General features: G+C 38.3%; 1 protein-coding gene across 8 annotated transcripts in view; it reads left to right on the forward strand.

The window, feature by feature from the left end:
• LOC145985162 (ral GTPase-activating protein subunit alpha-1) overlaps positions 1-17629 on the forward strand; it is a 201986-nt gene that overhangs the window by 130283 nt on the left and 54074 nt on the right. For 7 of the 8 annotated variants that reach the window (XM_083118842.1, XM_083118847.1, XM_083118844.1 and 4 more), the window contains 4 exons: positions 1199-1375; positions 8412-8489; positions 10176-10397; positions 12605-12754. In XM_083118842.1, coding sequence (XP_082974968.1) covers positions 1199-1375; positions 8412-8489; positions 10176-10397; positions 12605-12754 — 627 coding nt within the window. The remainder of the gene's footprint in view (positions 1-1198; positions 1376-8411; positions 8490-10175; positions 10398-12604; positions 12755-17629) is intronic. The other variant, XM_083118845.1, reaches the window with a different exon arrangement.

A 17629-nucleotide genomic window follows, 5' to 3' on the forward strand; every position in this document is an offset into this window, starting at 1 on the left:
ATTGAACTGGATCAGTAACAGTGTTGACAACTGAACTGGATCTGTAACAGTTGCTGGCAACTGAACTGGATCTGTAACAGTTGCTGGCAACTGAACTGGATCTGTAACAGTTTCTGGCAACTGAACTGGATCAGTAACAGTGTGGGCAGCTGAACTGGATCTGTAACAGTGTTGGCAGCTGAACTGGATCAGTAACAGTGTTGGCAGCTGAACTGATTCAGTAACAGTGTTGGCAGCTGAACTGATTCAGTAACATTGTTGGTAGCTGAACTGATTCAGTATTGGTGATGTCAACCGAACTGAATCTCTAACAGTTTTTGCAACCGAACTGAATCTCTAACAGTTTTTGCAACCGAACTGAATCTCTAACAGTTTTTGCAACCGAACTGAATCTGTAACAGTGTTGGCAACCGAACTGATTCTAACAGTGTTGGCAACTGAACTGAATCTGTAACAGATTTGGCAGCTGAACTGGATCAGTAACAGTGTTGGCAGCTGAACTGGATCAGTAACAGTGTTGGCAGCTGAACTGGATCAGCAACATTGTTGGCAGCTTAACTGGATCAGTAACAGTGTTGGCAAGTGAACTGGATCAGTAACAGTGTTGGCAGCTTAACTGATTCAGTAACATTGTTTGTTGGCAACTAAACCGGATCTGTAACAGTGTTGGCAACTGAACTGGATCTGTAACAGTTTTGGCAACTTAACTGGATCTGTAACAGTTTTGGCAACTGAACTGGATCTGTAACAATTTTGGCAACTGAACTGGATCTGTAACAATTTTGGCAACTGAACTGGATCTGTAACAATTTTGGCAACTGAACTGGATCTGTAACAGTTTTGGCAACTGAACTGAGTCAGTAACAGTGTTGGCAGCTGAACTGGATCAGTAACAGTATTACCAGCTAATCTGGATTAGTAACAGTGTTGGTAGCTGAACTGAATCCCCAGAAATGGGAACAGTGTTGCCAACTGAATCATTGGAATTGGTTCAGAGTGGTATTAGCTCGCCTTATGTGTCACCATTCTTATTCTGTACATTATTTTTTTTTCCGACTAATATAAAGCATGGAATTACATTAAAAACTGTATACTTTAATTTATTTTCCATGCAGTTTAAGATATCTACAGCTTCTGTCTGAACTTACTTTTTTACTCCTCATCTTTACTAATCTTCATGCAATTTTTATTTCTGTAGGTGCTGGCGTTAACATTATCAAACTTAGTATCAATGGGTGAATCAGTTTCATTGGAGGATGATAGAAGGCTTCTCACGTCTTTGATGTTCTGCCTGGGAGAATGGTGTATGCGAGTGCCACCACATTTCCTCCTCACAAATCAAAATGAATCATGTTTGCTGCTAACTGTGTTCAAGGTATGTGGCAAATTTTCAAGTTTAAATCTACCACATGAATTCTCATGCATTGCCTTTAATTTTTTTGCTGATAGTGATAGGAAATTCATAATTTTACTAATAAAACGGAAGCTGTAGACACTATGGTTGTTACTGTCCTGGAAGTGCTGGATAAACTCAGTAAAGTCAAGGTTGGATCTAGTTTGTTTTAAGTCCATGTTATGCGCAGATTGGGACTGGAGCTACAGTTCAAAGTGGGATCTAAAACACTGTGCCTCTACCGGTATCGAACCTGGGACTCCTTGATGATAAGACAATGGCATTGCAACTGTGCCATTAGGGAGGCCTGAAAAAGTAAGGGAATATTCACCATGATTCTTGTATGTGAGGGGAATAGGGATTTGTAAAACACATTTGTAAGCACTAATTTGCTGCAACATGTATTTTATATGTAAAAAAGAAATATTTTGAAGATGCTCTTTTATCTTTCCACTCTGAAAACATACTGTAGCTCAAGTTCTATTAAATGAAATTTTTTCAAATTTGGAGAATTTGTTTTGGAGGAATGAGCTGGAATCTTGAATACATTTGTATCGAGACAAAAATAAATTTAAAAAATTAGGAACAGCTGATTTAGTGGTGTTCCTTTTTCTTCTCCATTTTGTCTCAAAATTTGAAGTAGATACTTTGTAAAATATTGACAGTTATTACAAATAAATACAGTAAATGGTACTATATTAAAGTGTTTTTTATTCTTTCTGTGACAATTCTTGTGTGACTAGCCATGTAAGGTTTTTTTTTGTGTGTATATCTTAGTAATGTAGGCTTTAAAAGTTCTGGGGAAACAAGATGAAACTTCACAGCAAGACTAAACACCACTTTAATAGTAAAATTTACTTTATTATTTTGTAATATCCAAAAGGTTTGGGCCGGCCCTGTGGTGGAGTGGTTAGCACATTGCGCTATGACACCATGGGTCCCGGGTTCAAATCCTGGCCTGGGCATGGATATTTGTGAGTGTCCATTCATCATATTATCACTCATCCGCATATTCTCAAATTAGCCAAAAGTGGCACAAAATGCGAAGTAAAATAAAGCAAGTCAATCAACCAAAAGATATGGAGATGTTTAAGAACAACATTAATGTTACCAGTGCTAGTGTACTTTGTGCACTGTCTGTTTTTCTTCAATCAGTACAAAGGTGTAAGTTCCTAGTAGAAGAAGAAATATCTTGTCTCCACTTCTAAAATTAGGGAATCATTTCTGGGAGAACACCTCATTGATTACAGAAGGTTGTTTCATCCTTATGGTAGCATTGTTGAATCGCCACAGAGGCGCTGTATTTGCGGCAGCGTCGTGATCCACATAGCATCTAAAAGCCAGACAGTTAATCGAACAAATGAGGGAAAGAAGAGTCTTGTGTGATCAACATGCCTCCAAAACTTCACCCCTTTTGGGAGGGCTACAGCTATAGCTGAATTAAAAAGCAGTGCCAGATGAAAGGTTTCGCAGTGTCTGATAAGGGAATCCATGCAGCAATCCATCGCAATGCAAACCCACCTTCATCTTCTGTGCAAATGGGAAGCTTCCTATACACCGTGTGTCATCGAATGTGAAGGTGAATGCAGCCTATTACATCGAGCACGTATTAGATCCCATCTACCTCCAACATGCCTCTGCTTTGTATGGCAATGACATCGACAAAGTGCATATCCACCACAAGGCCAGCAGCCATACTGCGAGAAGAACAGTGGCCTACATGTCCCGTATGGAACAGGAGACAGGTGTGAAGGCCATCCCATTTAGAGACATACCTGTCAAGTCCCCTGATGCAGCACCCATGGACTTCTGTGTGTTTGGCCTCCTGAAAGTTAACACCAAAAAACGTCGCGTGGTGGTCTTTGGAAAGTGTGCAAGGACGAGTGGGCAAAACTTGATCAGGCTGTGCTCAATAGATGTCTCCTACAATGGAAGCTCCGTTGCCATGCTATTGTTCATGAACAGGGTTCTCACATAGAACATGCTTGCTGGTGGAAACGGGGTTTTACAGCGTACTAACATGGAAACGAATTTTACTACCATAAGGATGAAACAACCTTCTGTAGTTTTAAGACATCTAATCTTATGCTTATAAATTGATGGGAACTGCAATACTCCAACCGGTGAAGATTTTTGTGCATGAGGTTTGATTGTTGGGGATTCATGGAACCTTTCAAGTGGGTAGTTATCTAATAGAAACAGCTCAGGAAACCATCTAGCCTCCTAAGGTATGGTGTTCTTTGTAGATAGAAAATGCTGAAGCATGATATTGATCACAGAGTTTCCAATTTCACCACGTTCTCTTTTCTAATATATAAAAATGGATGTATGTGTGCATATGTGTTTGTTCCGGCATAACTCTCGAACGCCTGGAGCAATATTAACCAAACTTGGTACACATATGACTTATTCCCACAGTATTTCTTTCCAGATTGTAAGACACCCCTAGGGGTGGGGGGGGGGGGGGTGGGAAGGAGGTGACGTAAAAATAATCGAAAATGACCGATATTAGTGTGGAATCCATAGTTTTTGGGGTCGCTAAGATGAATAGTGACACTCCAATGCCATTCAACTCCAAGTTCTTCACCTATCAGCATGGGGGGTGAGTGGGGGTGAAAAATAAAATGTCAAAAATGACCTACATTAGTGTCGAATCCATACTTTTCGGAGTCTCTAATCTAATTGGTGACATTCACGATGACATTTACCTGTAAATAAAATTAGTTACATTGGCACCCCTAGGGGTGGGGGTGGGAAGGGGGTGACATAAAATGACCAATATTAGTGTGGAATCCATAGTGTTCGGGGTCGCTAAGATGAATAGTGACATTCCCAATGCCATTCATCTCCAAGACACCCCTGGCACTCCTAGGGGTGGGGGTGGAATAGGGTGACATGTAAAACGACCGATATTAGTGTGGAATCCATAGTTTTCGGGGCTGCTGGGATGAATAGTAACACTCCCAATGCCGTTCAACTCCAAGTTCATTTTACACTATAGTTAGAATTCATTATTTTCCTGTCTAATAGAAGATTGGGATAAATAAATACCCAGGAAATGCCAGGCAATCAGCTAGTATATATATATATATATATATATATATATATATATATAATGGATAAAAGCAAGGAGGGCCAAAAGGGCTAAGTAAAAATCAAATAAGGTAAAAGGAAACACTCACCGGACAGTAGGAAAATTCAAAATTTTCGCTAATTTATAGCATCATCGGTGTGAGAAGAAACAGAAGACGGAACCGGAAGTTGGGGTCCTGCAGAGTTGCCAGGTCCCCATTGAAGAAGAAGCGGTGCGTAGAACGAAAAAAACACTGTTTCGTCACCAGGCTCGTCGTAAACTGTGAGTGTGTAGGATAAGTTGGGAGGGTGGGTGAGGGTTGGGCATTACTGGGTGGCCTTGTTCAGGCCAGGTGGAGTGGTTGCACTCATGGCCGATATATAGGCCCTCTCCCATCTTTTGCGAACAGAGGTGTTGGCTGGTTGGGGTAGGAGGTGGATGATCGCTACCCGGAAGCAGTCGTTGAAACTGATGTTGTGGTGGTTGGTGTGGACGGCGACAGTGAAGTCCAGGTTGTGGGTGGAGGAGCGGTGGTTATTGATGCGGAGGTTGAGGGCCGTTGATGTTTCCCCCAGGTAAAAATCACCACAGATGTTGCAGGTGAGGATGTAGATAAGGTTTGAGGCATGGCAGGTCCCTTTGGGATGGAGGGTAAATTTGCCAGTGGCCGTGTGCACCTGGAGGGTGTGAGAAGTGATGAGGATGGGACAGGTCTTGCACCTGGGTCGGTTGCATTTATGGGCAGGGGGGTGTTGGATGTGTGGTGAAGGAGTGTTGTGGACTAGGATGTTTTGGAGGTTAGGGGGGCGTTTGAAAACCACCCTGGGTTTGTCGGGAAATATGTTTTTGGTTTCGGGATCACTGTGGAGGATTGGGAGAAGAGAGTGCAGTGTGTGCCTGATTTTGTTGAGGTGGGGATGATATTGGGTGATGAGTGCAGGTGGGTTGGTGGCAGCAGGTTTCTTGGTGGTAGTGGTATGTGAGGCAGCTCGTGATATTTGCTTGGTGACCAGGATGGAGGGATATCCACGGTTAACCAGGGCCTGGTGTAGGCGGAGGTTATAATTCTGGCGGGAGGTGGGTGAAGTGTTCAGGCGCTGTCCCCTGAGGGCCAGAGAGAATGGAATTGCTTTTTTGGTGTGGAACGGGTGGGAGCTGGAGAAGTGTAGGTATTGCATGTGGTTGGTGGGTTTTATGTGGATGGAGGTAGTCAGGTGTCCTCCCTCGATGTGCACGTCCACATCCAGGAAGGTGATCTGGTTGGGGGAGTGTGTCCAGGTGAATTTTAGGGAACGGAAGTGGTTAAGTTGGTCCAGGAAGGCTGACAAGGATGGTTCTCCATGTGTCCAGAGCATGAAGATGTCGTCGATGAAGCGGAGCCAGAGGAGGGGTTGGAGGGGTTGGGTAGTCAAAAACTCTTGCTCAAGTTGGCCCATGAAGAGGTTTGCATAGGATGGGGCCATTCTGGTACCCATGGCTGTACCTCGGATCTGTACCTGGGGGAAACATCAACGGCCCTCAACCTCCGCATCAATAACCACCGCTCCTCCACCCACAACCTGGACTTCACTGTCGCCGTCCACACCAACCACCACAACATCAGTTTCAACGACTGCTTCCGGGTAGCGATCATCCACCTCCTACCCCAACCAGCCAACACCTCTGTTCGCAAAAGATGGGAGAGGGCCTATATATCGGCCATGAGTGCAACCACTCCACCTGACCTGAACAAGGCCACCCAGTAATGCCCAACCCTCACCCACCCTCCCAACTCATCCTACACACTCACAGTTTACGACGAGCCTGGTGACGAAACAGTGTTTTTTTCGTTCTACGCACCGCTTCTTCTTCAATGGGGACCTGGCAACTCTGCAGGACCCCAACTTCCGGTTCCGTCTTCTGTTTCTTCTCACACCGATGATGCTATAAATTAGCGAAAATTTTGAATTTTCCTACTGTCCGGTGAGTGTTTCCTTTTACCTTATTTGATTTATATATTTATATATATATACACACACACACACACACACACACACACACACACACACACACACACACACACACACACACACACACACACACACACACAGATCTCTGTAATTGTCTTGTCAATCTCTTCAACATGAACAGTCATTATCATTACCACAGGGATCTAGCAGTAGAAATATGATACATAAAATGGGCAAGATCAAATTCCAAGACACTTTTATTAAATACTGTATTTCACCGCATAATTGTCACAGATTTTATGGCAAATTTTTCTGCAAGAAAGTAAGGTGCAACTATAATGTGAAGCCTTTAAAAAAAATTACTACTAAACTGTAGGATGCATGGAATACTTGTGAAAATATGTATATTTATGCTATATAGTCAAAGTATTACACTTGAGAAAATTTACTACAGTGTTGCAAAGAACGGACTTACAAAATTATAATCTTCTGTGTCCGAAGTTTTTGTGTTGCTATCATTGGTTTCGTTATCTGATGCGTTGATGCGGTGATTATGTGATGAATGGTTATAAACAAATTTTTGACTTCCAAAGGAAGGTTGCGATGATTGCAGTGGTGACAATTATGCAGTGAAATACGGTACTTAAGTTTTAGAAGAGTAAAACTAAGAAAGAAATTTCAGTTGCTTTCTGTTTGTCTTCTGTGTCTTTTTTTTTTTAAACCGTAGGTCCAATCCCAATTAGCCTTACTGTGCATAAAGTGGACTTAAAACACCAACTCAATCAGTCATTCATTTTTTTTTCAGTTCAGAAGTTGTAGTTTTGTCTTTATTTATGGATGAAGATTACATAAAATTTAATACATAGTTGAGCATTAAATGTTTCTTTTGTTATCGATTTCATCAATTGTGGGGACTTCACAACATGGATTTAAAAATAATTAATCAGTTTGTATGTTTGACAGTGTAAGAGAAAGATAGAAAAATCAATCACAAAGGAAACTACAGTGTAGTGTCTGACTGAGAAGATTAATTTCTTTCAGTGTCTTTGCCAGAATAGTTATTTTTTCTAACTTCCTTTTGCACCAAGTACTATGTTTATGTTAATTCAAAAAGTTACAATATATATAGGTTGCCTAGTATATTTCTTAATGCATGTAAAGTCAAATGCAGTTATGAAGCATGAATATGCACTCAGGTGATAGAAGGTGACAAGAGTGTGAAATGAAAAATTTGTGATCATTGTATGCAGACAGAAATGAGTAATAAAAAGCTTTCAATATATATATATATTGTATTTTACTTTGCTTTCCTGCCACTTTTGGCTAATTGTGAAGATGAGGATGAGTGGTGGTGATGAAATTGATGAAGTGACACTCACAAAGAACAGCCATGTCAAAGCTATGATTCGAACCCAGGACACCTGGTGTCATAGGGCAATATATTTTGTTATATATTAAAATAATCTGAATGAGATAATCATGGAAGGAATAATCACTTTTAATGGAAGGAAGCTGACAAGAAATTTATGTATTTCAAAACTAGTTGGCAGAAGCAAGTTTGAAAGAATTTATTAAATTATCAGCTGTGTAAATAGAATGATAGGCAGGCTACTGTGCCTATAAGGTGATAACAACAAATCATTAATAATCTCTATCCCTATATTTAGTTTAATTTCATAACATGGCTTAAGAAATTTTCTTAAAGGTTCGAGCATGTATTTAGATTTTGGCTGACAATAAACTCAGATGCATGTCTTTAATGCATGATGTATCCAACTACACTGAGGACACAAGGCATTCTTTATGATTAAATTAATTCTTTTGTTACTAAAAATCTCATTTCACACTCTTGTATTTGCCAAAGTTCTGCCATTGGTTGCACTTGCATTACTTTGCTGCATTTGGAATTCATATATTATGCTCCATCTTTTGCACTGGTTAGCATCTTGCACAATGCCTGTTTGTATAAATATTGAGCTACAGATTCACTCTCTAGGCTCTTCAAAATGTCAGCACTCAGCCAAGTTGTGGATTTCTCTATGACAGCGTCAGTGTCCTGCTGGATGCAGTGAAGGTAGACCATCTTGAAAACAGAAAAGTGTTCTATGTTATTGGTGACGGAATCCACAATATCACTTTTGTTTCCCCTCCCATGTGTATTGTACCTCAAGGTGATTTTTTGCATTTTGTCATGTTGAATTGCAAATCTACTTGTAATGTGTTACTTTAGGATTAGGAATGTAAGTAAGTGGAAACATTGCTGTACAATGCTATTGGCATTATAAGTGCACACGTGATTTTCAGTAGGGTCGTACTTGTCACCTTAACCACATAGTTGCTGCTTTCTTGCTGCTTATTCTCCAAATCAGTTTTGCATTGCTTTGTAGTTTAATGATTGCTTGCTCCTGCTGTTAGATTGTACATTATTGTAGAATTTGATTTATTTAGAAGTAGCCTCTACCAAATTCATATGATGCGTAAAATTGTATTTTTCAGATAATTTGTGGTATTTAGTAGCTCTAACATATAGATACAGCAGTGGGACTGAAATGGGAGTGGATACAGGAAAATACTGTACTGGGTACTGAACATGGGAGGTAAATAAATAAATAAACATGAAATATTTTTTTCCCACATTGTCTCTTCTCCAACCACTGTCAACCTATTATACTTCATTGTGATTCTAGTTAAATCACTTCATCTGCATTCTTGGAAAACTATAGACCTATAAGGAAGTAAAAACTGTTTAATATGAGTGCAAAATGATGCAGTTAGTCCTAGAGCTTTATCTGTTCTGGAATTGCACACATTTTAGAAATTATCTTGAAAATAGCCATAAAATTTTTAAAAATAAAAAAAGATTAAAAATACTGATTAGCAACAATATTATTAAAGATTATTTACACTTTGAACAATATTTTCGTGAGAACAAGGAAATAAAGATCAAATTGCTTCCCTTCCCCCAGTATATGGTACTTATTTGCTTTACCAGCACATGGACAGCATAAAAGAGACATCTTTATCCAAGAGCTGCAAATACATTGGACTTGAGTCTTTAGTATTTAAGTTCATGATGCATAAATGCCTATTCACCCCCTCCCCCTCCCTTAGCATTCTACAATATACATAAATATGGAAGTATGAGATTTGAATAATTAATCAATACAATATCCTAAAACCAAACTTAGTCTAAACCCGTTTTGCTCTTATTATGTTATCAAGAATGTTCAGCTCCTGGAGGGAGGATAAATTGATTACCTGTCCGGCATCTTGCGTGGTGAGTCTTTGCAACAACGTACTCTTGTACAAATGTCCAAACTGACTCCAAATCTATCGCTCCAAATATTCTCTCCCAAGTGATTTCTTCTCAATTATTAGCCTGCCTTGTTGTTACAAACTTACATGTTTCCCATTCACCTACGTGGAATAACATTTACACTTTTTACACTGTATTGATTATTCTGTCTGGAATGCCAATTAACTAAACTTTATTTTATTGGCTATAAAAATAATAAGCTTTCTGCTTTCTTTTCTATTTGAAAGGAATGATTCCAATTTTACCCATTTACCACTACCAATTTCATTATGCATCAAACTTCACCACTTGTAATAACAAGTAATGTTCTGCTTATGGCTTAAAATAATAAACACAGCACAAAGCATGAGACAGTATCACTTCAAGTACGAAATTCTGAATGTTTGATAATATATTTGTTTTACATGTGATAGTTCTGTAATTGCTTTTGTTCATTTCTGTTAGGTTTTGAACATGGTTGTCTTGGGCAACAAAGCATCGCCACTCAGGACAGCAGGGCTCTTCCAACCTGAGCTGGTGCAGGAGTTCGATCCGAACATTCAACTGGACAACCTTAGAGAAGGAACCCCTCCGGTGGGCCGCAGGTCGGCTTCTCCTTCTCCAAGTCGCATGCCTGGTGACAGGAGGGTGAGCGACAACAGCCCAGTGAAGTTGTCAGCAAGAATGGTAGGTACTTCCAAGTTTAGAATCAGTGAATTTTAGGTTGCAGCAGATTTTGTTAAAACTTGAGCCTACTATCTCTGAATTTAAAGTGTGTATTGTTACGAGGAGCTCTGCTTATGAAGTAAGTCTTGGAAGCTTTCCTGGTGATGAATAGATTCTCTTGGCTTCAACCCTGCTCGTATTTTAGTTTCTGAACTTAGAGTTATTTAGGGCACTTGAAGAGTCTTAAGCATGGATTCCATTCATTGTTCCTTCTATATTCATAATAGTATTGTGGTAGAGTAAATTTAAATCTCTCTCCATGCCTATTATATAATAATGCACATTTGAACTTTAAACCTAGAATGTTTAATGTTATTTTTCTTCAAAACAGCACTTTAAAATTGAAATGGACTAGATCAAAATATTTCAAGTATCAAGCTTCAAAACAAGAAAAAATGTGATATAAATGAAAAACTATGATAAGCAATGTGATAGATAGTACTTACATACTGAGGAATGAGTTAGGTTTTAACCTTCATAGGAGCACTATGTTTCAACCCTTACATTTTATACGTAGTACCACAACTGTTTTAATCTTCTTATGGATATCCATTGTTATACTATTACCACTGTAGTGTGCAGGATGTAAGTACTCCTGTCTCTTAACATCATCCATGATGAAGCCAAGCAAGATTGGCATATTATAGGAAAGCATGTTGTTCGATGTGCCAAAATGAATATTTTTTATTAATCACAACGTTGGCACCTGACAGGAGCTATGCTTTAAATAGAGTGATGATAGATGGTTTCATGAAACTTTTAAATGGTCATTCAAAAACTGACATTAAACTAATTTTATGTTAGATTCAAGATTCATGAGAGTAACTTGTCCATGTAAGATCCAGTATCTTGTAAACTTGTGTGCAAATTTAAAACTGTAGTGTCTTTCATTGTAAATATGTGATCTGTGGTGATTTTTTTTATTTGTACAAAAGGATGCTTATTTCTGGCATTTTGAAATTGTAATCATAGACTAGAAACTTTTACCATAGTAAAACCATTTCAACTTTATTTTATTTTAATTTATTAATGGAATTAGATGTTTTTAATGTTAAAACATAAGACACTGAGGTGGTAAGATCAACTCACAATAAAAACAAATGTACTTTGCTTTGTGTAAAAATTTTGTTAGCTCTTGATTTTGGTGTTTTGTTTTTGGTGTGCATGCATCTTCCTTTTCTACGGGAATAATAACTGACTATGTATATTTTTGTTCTTACACATATATGTTTCCACCCTTAAAAATGAAGTCTTCCGTAGGAAATACAAAGCAACCAAAATGTTCTAAGCTGATGAAAGTGGGGATGGACGTAGGGATAAAGGAATATCTAAAAATTCTCCCAATTGATGTTGTTCTTTTCCTCTTTCTTGTTTTGAATGGTTTGTATTTCCTAAGGATGGTCCCACTTTTGAAACATAAATGTTACCTGTTTATTTACTACTTGAGGTGGGGTATATTATTGTTTATCTTCATTGGTGAAAAGGTGCTGGCATGAATATTTATGTATGAAGCTGAAATCAGTTATATTTTGCATTATCTTAGCACATCATAGCATGTAGACTTCAGTTTTTATTTTCCATATTTGTTCATATTTTGGCTCATATTTCACATATTGTAGAGATTTTTACATCATATTTCAGAACATTTCTCAACGTATATTGCATATTTTTGCAATAACTACACGTCACCTTGTGACCGAAAGAGTTTGGTGAATTTCTTCAAATAACTGACAAATTTGAAATACACTCCTATTACTACTTGCAATATTGAATGCAGTTTTAGTCAGTACAAATCAATCTTAAGAGACAACAGAAGGAAATTCAAGATCAAACACTTATGACAAAATTTTGTTATTCATTTTTCTGGAAACAGAAAATGAAAACACATTTTGTGTTGTTTTACGATTAATGTCAATGTAAGCGTTCTGTACTTTATGTAGCTCGTGTAATGTCTTATATTATTAAAAAGGTAAATTTTTACAATTTTTAAGTCCATATTTAACTCCATATCTTAGTGAAAATAACTAACTATGTATTTACATATTTAGCACATTTTTACTGCATATAAATCTATTCTCTGATAGGTAATGATTTTCAGTGTTTGCTACATATTGAAAAATGTAGATTATCTCTGTGTAGTAACTGATGATGCCCACTTTTCAATACAGGTGATGATGCATTTGGTGAATCATTTGGGCCATTTCCCAATGGGTATTGGTGCTTCACGCCTGTCATCAATGGTGGTAGAGCACGACGATGTTCCAGGTTTACCAGGGGATGAACTCAGTGCTGAGGTGTTCACAGCACCTAACATTCAGGTAGGGTTCATTTACAGAAATAAATAAAGCAGGAACAATATTGATTATTCTTATTCACAGTCTGATAATTAAGTAGTGCGATAGTTATTATCAAATTTAAAGATAACAAACATACTACCTGTTTATAATAAAAGTACATCCCACTAAGACGACTGAAACTAGATTTTACAAGAGAAAGTTTAGTCACTTAACCTTTAGATGGCCGAGCAGGTTTACGAAAGTAACCCCGTTCTGGTCCTGGGCTTCTCGGCGGGAATTTTAAATTCGAACACTCTTTGGAGGAAAATTGTTATAACTCTGGCACTATGGGAGCAATCTACTTCGGACAACTTTTTTTTTCCAGCTAAAACATCAGCGCATGCAACTGTGTACAATTCAGAATGCCGAACAGAGGAAGGGGGGTTTGGGGGGCACGACCCCCGAATTTCAATGGAAGAAACATAAAAGTGTGGAGTTTGCCCCCCTCTTCCTCCGCTATTTTGGGGAGAAGGCACGCCCCCGAATTTCAATGGAAAAAAACATAAAAATCTGGAGTTTGCCCCCTCTTTCCCTGCTATTTTGGAGAGAAGGTGCAAACCTTAGTATTCTTTTCAAAGAATGGACGTTTCTCAAGAGAATGAAACATGTTTCATATTCCTGGGTTGAATAATGAGCCAAAATGTGAAACTCTGTTCGGAAATGTGGCATGGATATGTTACGGAGAGGGGGGAGGGGGTCATCAATGTGAATTTCCCAGGCTTGCTCCAGACCTGTGTCAGAGTTTCCACCCAAACATAAGAGTATGAAGGTCCAAGAAGCACATTCATTTCATAATCAGCACCATAATACCATATGGTATCATCGGGCCAGTACGACCTTACTTTTGGTGATACCATATGGTATCATCGGGCCAGTAAAGGTTAAATTTGGTATGACCACTAATATTTATTATTTAAATGGATGTGACCAAGAATTAGCCTTGATTTATTTTACACAGTAAAGTAACGCAACAATTGGGATATTGTGATGTGTGGTGCATACTAAACTATCTGAATTAATATTAATACCTTGATTAAAACATATGCGGCCGCGGTGGCTCAGTCGGTAACGCGTCTGACTACCATCCTCAAGGTCCCGGGTTCGATCCCCGGCCAGTTCAAATCCGGGAACTTTTCTAACGTTGGAAGCGGCCCCGGCGCCCACCCAGCATCGAATAACATGGGTACCTGGGGGAAACCCTGGGGGGTAAAGGCGATCAGGGACATGGTGCTGATCACATCACCCCACTCACGACCGGATCAAGAAAGTGTGGGGCGTTACCCCCACACCCCCTATACGCCTTCATGGCGTGGTGCTAAGCACAGGGGAACACTTTACCTTTTTTTTAACCTTTGATTAAAATACTTGCTTTAGATGAGTATGGTATCATGGTCATATTGAAATTTTATCAGACAATCTTAATAGATCTGCTTGGATTGTTCAATAAAAGAAGTGAGTTACGAACAAACAAGTATAATTCTTAAAGCCTGTAAAAGGTATTTACATAAGGAGATATATATAGAATTTCAATCTGCACAATGAATGAAAACATACACAGGATGCATCCCAACTCTAGTTCATGTACAGTCATGGACACTTCGGGGTTGTAACAAGGCTATTGACTTTCAGTGGGATCATTACAACCCAGAAGTGTCTGTGACTGTACATCAAACATCGTACGTCGTACAAATTTGGGTATCATACATAAAGTTCACATACGTCAATAGATGATATGAAAGTAACTTATTCAGGTATACAGCAATCAATACCAAAAAACAGATTTCTTGATGTCAAAGTTCAACGCAGTAATATCACTTTGAATTAAATTGAAAAATCCATTTCATACTTCGCATAATCTGTATGTTTAGTGTTAATGCGCCAGTTCACAAAGATCGACACTAGTATTGTTCGTAGCATTGATATAATTGCACTTTCTCATCTTCTAAAGTCAACGGGACATGAATTTCCTATAGTTTCACAAATAAACAAGAGTTGTGTACCAATGTTTCCTGTATTCTAAAGTTGGTCATTCCCATTCTAGCAATCTGACGTATAGCAAACGATCATTCTTTACCATGTCTGTGGCTGTGGAAACTGGATGAAAATACTATGGCATGATCCTTAAATGTTAAGAATTTATCTTTATCCTTAAATGTTAAGAATTTATCTTTTTGAAATATTAAGGCCTTTCACATAGTTTTTACTTTATATTTGGCCCAAAAAAGACAGTTCGGGCCCAGAGCAAATTCGCTCCATATGGATGCCATTTTTTTCAAAAATGCCAGCAGGCGTGCCAGGTCTAGTACTTTGAGAACTCATTCACAGACTACTGCCTAAACCTTTCATATGTTAGAAGAATCATTTTTGAATGTAAACTTTGATATAACTGTTTGTAAATGAAAATATTAACAATAAAATTGAATTTTGTGACATAAATCAACATGAGTTTAATTTGAAGTGGTTTTTCTTGGGCAATCAGCCAGGTGATTTCTGGATAGGCATCCGAGCTTTCGAGAGGTAACGTCACTCTCATCTTCAGGGATACAAGTGCAGCAATAAGTCAGGGTGAAGTTATATGTATTTGATGTGGGTGGGGACCGGTGTAGGTGGCGGACTAATCAGGTGGCGTTTCTGCAATGTCCGTGCTGCCAGCCTACTATCGTTAACTAGGCTGGATCCAGTTCAAGTCCCGTGTCCCTGTTGAGGTTTTCCTTTTTTCAGTGAATGACTATTCCTTCTTTGATGAGATGGTCCCAGTAATTTGATGATTTATCGATCTCGGTGGTTGTGAAGTGAAATTTATGGCCCTCCTGAACTGGGCCCCTCCCACACCAAATACATATAACTTCACCCTGACTTATCTCTGCACTTTTCTCCCTGAAGATGTGAGTGACGTTAGCTCTCGAAAGCTCGGATGCCTATCTGGATATCACCTGGCTGATTGCCCGAGAAAACCTTCTCAGTATTCGCTGCCAGGAAAGCTTCAAGAATTATTTCATGAGTTTAATTTGTATATCTTAGAACACAAATTTATTATAAAGAGTTTGCAACATTTATTTACAGTAGTTTGTTTACATTCTAAATTCAGTATATGATGATTGCAAGTGTTGTAGTTTGTTTACATTCTAAATTCAGTATATGATGAACACTTGCAATCATCATATACTGAATTTAGAATGTAAAGAAACTACTGTAAGCACCTTTATTATACAAAAAATTATCTGAATTAATAAGAATAAGTTGTATTGATCTAAGAATCATGGAGATCTTCATAAAATTATTCTGTAAGTAATGATCATAGGAGATATTTGATCAAAACATGAATTCTCGAGATTTTTCACCCCAGCCATTGAATGCTGTGAATGTATTAATTAAGCATAATGGTCTATATTTTTATATCTCTAAATCCATGACACTAATTTTAACAAAATTTTCTGATTTGTATGCTGCAAAATATGCCATACAAGATGAAATGTATGACTTCTTGCAAATTTTAAGATTAATCTCTGCCAAAAGAAAGTTAAATAAGTGCTATACGTTGTAACTATGCAACATAATCGTCACACCACCTGCATCAGTCCAGTGATTGGTATAGCCAATCATTAAAATGGCCTCTCCAATTTTTGGTGTGGTATGTTGTGAAAATTTCTCATCAGACAGCTTGTCGAATGTTTTCATCATAATCGAAAGAAAGTTCATTTCAACTGCAACTTCACATTTGGGAAGAGAAAATAACTAGAAGGGTATGTAAATCTTGGCAACAGGAGGGAATCATTCACCACACGCGCACACACTTGTTTTTCTTGGGCTAGAAATTCCTGGGCAACCACTACACTGCACTGACATGGTGCAATATTGTGGAGCAGCAATTAACTATGTGGTTGAATGTGCCCACGTTGGACATGGAAAATTCCCTTCTGTAATTGTTCCATAGAATCACAATAGTAACAGTACATGCTTCCTTTTGTAGACCCTTACTTCAAAACCAGAAATGTGTAAATTGTAGCTGTAACAATGTAAAATATAATAAATCTAACTTAAAGAAGCTGTTAAGTAATAAATTATTTCTCCCTATTTTTAAAGAACAAAGAAAAGATAATGTTACAGTCAGTCTGTTTCATAAAATCCAGACATGTCCATGATAAAGTGCACAAAAGGGTTAGGCTTAATGAGGATGGTGCTTTTGTATCAACCTGTACAAAAAAATGTCCATGATAAAGTGCACAAAAGGGTTAGGCTTAATGAGGATGGTGCTTTTGTATCAACCTGTACAAAAAAATATATATATGCATTTATTCCTTGTTATTTTCCTCATTAGTAATGTGGCAGTGGTTTTGAAATGTTGGAAGTAAGAAGTGAAGCCACATAGACATTGAAGTACACAAATTTTAATAAAATTTTAGGTTCTTAAACTTTTGTTGTTGCCTTGATGTGGGGCAAAGGTGTAGGTTGGGCATATTTCATTCTTCATTTCATTCATTGTCACCACCATTGATAATCTGTCATTCAGTCAGAGTTTGTGTGTGGTATTGTCTGTGTGTGTGTGTGTTTGTTTGTGATTATTAGAGAGTGTATAATCTTACCATCTGTTTCGATGAAATGTTCTTTGCAACACTTTATCACATTCCATAGCTTGCTGCCACTTGTAACTTGTTCCGCCATTTCACTCACACTAAATACTGTCCTCACTGTCACACAGTTAAGTTAAAGCAATTCTAAAAAACTTCACAATAAAACAGGGGCAGCGCCAGAACAATTTGACTGGGTATGCAGGAGTCAAATACTGATAAATTAGGGTTGGCAGATATAAAGTTGGAGTTTCACAAATGCGTATTCTCTCACCCTCTCCCGAATTTC

Source organism: Lepisma saccharinum, chromosome 3 (genome assembly GCF_977018435.1).
Source record: "Lepisma saccharinum chromosome 3, izLepSacc3.1, whole genome shotgun sequence".
Classification (NCBI taxonomy): Eukaryota; Metazoa; Arthropoda; class Insecta; order Zygentoma; family Lepismatidae; genus Lepisma; species Lepisma saccharinum.